We start from the raw sequence: 4,562 nt of genomic DNA, 5'->3' as shown, positions 1-4,562 counted from the left end.
CAGCCTGTGCAGCTCAGACTGAGGAAGTGGCTTTCAGCTGCATGGTGCGGGGCCGGTTCTTACTGTTTTTCTTGTGTGTCAGATGATACAGGAAATCGACTTCGGTTCCAGCTGGAGTTGGAGTTCGTTCAGTGTCTGGCGAATCCAAATTACCTGAACTGTGAGTACTCTAAAAGTAAACACCAGGTTCCCAAGGAATTAATATAATGTAATGGTGTTTATTGTTACTGGTAACGTTAAACAGAAACAGCTAAACAGGGATTGGGTGTTTCACAGACTAAAGGTGGTCTGTAAATAATTTGTCTATATTTCCAACAGGTGGGTTTTTAAAAATGCAAAATGGTTTATTGGTTATAAAAAAAAAAACCAAAACAAACATCTATATGATGGAGGGGGAAAAAAAAACAAAAGAAAACAAGAAACTCAAGTCTGTAGTTTAAAAGTAATGCCAAGTTAACAGGATTCCTTTATCTGAAAACAGAATTTTACTAATTTTAAGAACAGTTTCATGTACGATACTTAATTTCCTGCCAATTTTGATGCTACAGATTGTAATGATGAAGTTCTGACTAAAGTGCATCTTTATAGAGTTTTGTGAATACTTATTCTTTAAGCTGGGCACATTTTTTCATGCATCTGTAACTGACGGTTCCTTATTTGTAATTTTATTTCAGTTCTTGCACAAAGAGGGTACTTCAAAGACAAAGCTTTTGTAAACTATCTTAAATATTTACTTTATTGGAAAGAACCTGAATATGCAAAATACCTGAAGTAAGTGTTAAAATCGCTTTGGTTTCTGCATTTTAATGGTGTGATTTTTACCTTCTGTGGTGCACTGTACCTTTGCATGTCTGTATTTAATTTCTGCCTGTCACTTTGCCTTTGTGTTCCCTACTGTTCATATGCAACATAAATATTTCTGTTTGGAATCTTCTTTTTGCAGCCTTTGTCTGCACTTTATCATTTGTTTAAAATAACTGTTGAACGTTATAGTACAAAACTAATTCAATTAGACCCAGTAAGTACATTTTAAGAGTAATTTTTTATTGTTGATGCTTACACGAATCAGGAGATGTTTGCACTTTTGGGAGTGTTAAAAATCCTTCAATTTTTCTGAAAACAGTTTTTGTTTATGCTCTTTAAATGAGCTTTGGAAACGGGTATTGTAGTTAGATATTTGTTTTAATAAAATCTAGCCATGAGGAAAGCTACTCCAAGCATGTAGATGTGTCTATAAACTGTTACATAGTTCAGCCTAATACAGAAGTTAAGTTACACTGTGTGGAATATGTAGTCTTAAGTGGTTTGATACTTGAGTAAAGCATATACATGATAAAACTAAATTAATGAACTGCAAAATTAGAGACGCTAAGTTTAGCGTACCTTATATAAGCTTGTATTAAACTGTGTATTTTTAATCCAGGTATCCTCAGTGTTTGCATATGTTAGAGCTGCTCCAGTACGAACATTTCCGCAAAGAACTGGTCAATGCTCAGTGTGCTAAATTTATTGATGAGCAACAGATACTTCACTGGCAGCACTACTCACGGAAGCGAATGCGCCTCCAGCAAGCACTTGCAGAGCAGCAGCAACAAAACAACACCTCTGTGAAATGAAAAGCTCTTGGAAGAGTGTTAAGGTATACTCTCTGTCAGTCAAAGGATTTACAGGAGAGCAATGAACCCTTTTCTAGGTTTGGCTCTGGGTGTTTGTGCATTTAATTTCCAATTTATCAAGTGACTGGGGATTTTTTTCTTTTGTCAACTTTAAAGTTCTAAGACTGGTTAATCCTTAATTCTGTAATTTATTTTGTAGCACAGACAGTTTTGTAAGAGCAATACTGTAGTTACTGACGCCTTGATCTTGAAAAAAAAAAAGCTTTGTTACCAACTGCAGGATGAGCAACGTTGAAGTGATAACATTGTACAAAATCTAAATTACAGATTTTTGTCTTGAAACCAAGCTGAGCTGCTACTCTTCACTTTTGTTTGTCTGGTAATCATTGTTGCTGGAGGGCCTCACAGTTAACCTTACAGCATGTTCTACACGTTGAAATCAAAAGTATAAGGAGACGAGGACCGCAGGAGAGATAATAATAAACTTTGCAGATACTCAAAAGAAGGAAACAGGCTCTAGCTGTATCTATTCCATTAAAGTCAACTTAGTTCCATCTTGTTTTTCTGCCAGTGAAATAGGGACTGCTTTTAGGCTTCTCTACAGTATGTGTAGTGAAAATACTGTGTGTTACCAAAAAAAGATGTAAATGTTCGTGGTATTGGAGAAGCATTTACCATTTATTTCTGTATAGTTTTTATTGTAAGAACACAGATTAGGGGATTTAATTTTCATATTTTAGATTTTATTCATGCTGCATCCATGTTTTATTTAATATCTTTGGAGGAGCAGGTACTGCAACTGTCAAGCCTTTAACGTGATCAGTGACACCAAGACTCAACCTTCATCATACGGTACTTGGGCTGAACAGACAAGCCATTAAACATCTTTGGCTTTGAAAATTTATCTTAACAGCTTCAGTAGCTATGTGATGTCAAATTTAGGAAGAATAAGTGTTTTCTGTTTCTCCTACCCTCCCACCCCCTTCATTATTAAAAGTATAACTTAGCAGATAAGCCTTACTGTAGGCTGCTCTCTCTCAATTTATAATAACATGAGCTCAGATCCTTTGCAAAGAGACTGTTTGCAGACTCAAGTTTATTTCAACATGAAAAGAAAGACAAGTTTTTGTTGCACGATTTTAGTGGAAGATTTGAACTTAGAATTCAGTGACATTTATTTCAGTCTAGTCAACATAATTAACCATTAAAATTGTAAAAAAGGTTAAGGATTTCTTGAAAGGAGACTGCAAGTAACTTGAGCTTAACATCTGCATAAACGATTGACTCCTGGAGGATTTAGTCTTCAGTAAATAACATACGCACAAGCTCTGCTTTAAAACATTCCTCTTCCACCAGCTTCTGAGGCTGAAAGAAAGATTAGGATGTTACAGGGGGCAGTTGAAAAGCCTGTTCTAGACTAGAGCCAGTTGTACATGCTAACGTCAGCCATACTACAGCAATTCTTTTTTGCTTGCTAGAGCAAGCAAGGTAAAAAACTGAGAAATACCTGAGGGTTTTCTGGCCTTAGAAGAGGCGTTTCTAAGAAAGTGACAGACAATTTAAGTAATATGGACAATTTGAGCTGTATTCTATTTGACTCAAGAGTATACTGCACATAACTTTTCACTCCTGTCATTCAGCATTTGGATTTTTACAATTTAAGGATCTGCAAGTCAGGAAGCTAACAATACGTTGCTATGGATTTTCTGTATCCCTCAACCACTACATGCTCAGTGTACCCATTTTCTTTACTCTGTTTCTTACAGACGTTATACAGAAAGCAGACTGGTTGTCTCTTGAGGAGCTGTCTGAGCCAGGAAGAGCACATGGGTGGGAGCAGAAGAGCTCCTAACTGTCTGCTCCTTTTAAAGGAAAAGGTATCAGGAAACATGCATAACTAATTTACAGTCATAAGCTCCTGCCCCAACCCTAAAGCCTGTAGATGCAGAACATACAATAAATCACTTACTGTTCCATATTTAAGTAGTGTAGGCACTCCCGTTAGTTTCAGATTTTTCCTGAATTCGTTGTTGGGATCCTTCCAGCTGTTCAGGAAGAAGGGGTTAAGAACAGCTTCTAGAAATGCAGTCTGAAGTTAGCCTGTAAAAATTCCTTCAGAAGGTTGATTCAAGGGTCTTTGCTTTGTACCTCCCCACCCCACTTCTCAGACAAAGCATGCAGACAGTTCACATGAGGGATGATGTAGACCTCAAAACTCAAAAAATGCTTCTTTCCTTGCAGAAAAGGCCAGTTCAGTCTGTTGTCACAACAGGCTAGTTAACCTCCAGTCCACAAATAGCAAAGATAGCAGTTTGTATTAACACAGTTACTTACTAGGCTCTGTCTCCTACTAGGCAGTAGATGAATACAGACCCATCAGGCATGTTATGAAGTTCCTTCCTCACAACTGGTTCAGCTAGAGAGTAATTATAGAAATCTGTTAGCAGTTAATACTTTTACTGTGCTACAGAATCACATGGATCTACTTTGACCAGCAAGGCTGATAATTAATGTTTTGCTTGCTTCAGGTAGAGATCTGTATTTTGTTTCACCTGGTTATGCACAAGCTTTGCTGAATTTCTTACATGCCCAGCCTTGAAGGGACTTGTCTTTGAGTAAAGGCCAATCAAAAAAGAATGGTCCCGTCTGTGTGAAAGCCAGCTGGTAAGCAGTTGCCTGTATGATGGCATAGGTGATCCACACAGTTCAGTGCAACGTCTCCTGAAGCACCTTCCTCTCCTACTGCCAGACGCTTGACTGATGGGTCACTTCTGCTACCTGACGTATGAAGCAGATGTGAATTAACCAAGATTAACATCTAATTGATTGCTGGGCCTCTGTATCAGCCTCTGCTGAAGAACATATTGCATTACGTGCCATTCAGTGGAATGTGGGTAACGAACCCCAGAGCCGCACAGTCAGTGAGGCAGCAGCTTTAGCTAGCTC

The 4,562-nt window shown here is 37.9% G+C and overlaps 1 protein-coding gene across 1 annotated transcript; it reads left to right on the top strand.

The window, feature by feature from the left end:
- The first annotated feature begins 41 nt into the window (after positions 1-41).
- On the top strand, positions 42-1,771 carry MED31 (mediator complex subunit 31). The gene is given in 4 exon segments (XM_008944498.1): positions 42-67; positions 69-160; positions 675-771; positions 1,424-1,771. Coding segments are annotated over 4 exon segments (408 nt in total). The 3' UTR covers positions 1,617-1,771.
- The last annotated feature ends 2,791 nt before the right edge of the window (positions 1,772-4,562 follow it).

Source organism: Merops nubicus, unplaced genomic scaffold (assembly GCF_000691845.1).
Source record: "Merops nubicus isolate BGI_N331 unplaced genomic scaffold, ASM69184v1 scaffold30987, whole genome shotgun sequence".
NCBI classification, from domain to species: domain Eukaryota; kingdom Metazoa; phylum Chordata; class Aves; order Coraciiformes; family Meropidae; genus Merops; species Merops nubicus.
The sequence above is the reverse complement of the archived record's forward strand: the minus strand, read 5'-3'. Positions and strand labels throughout refer to the sequence as shown.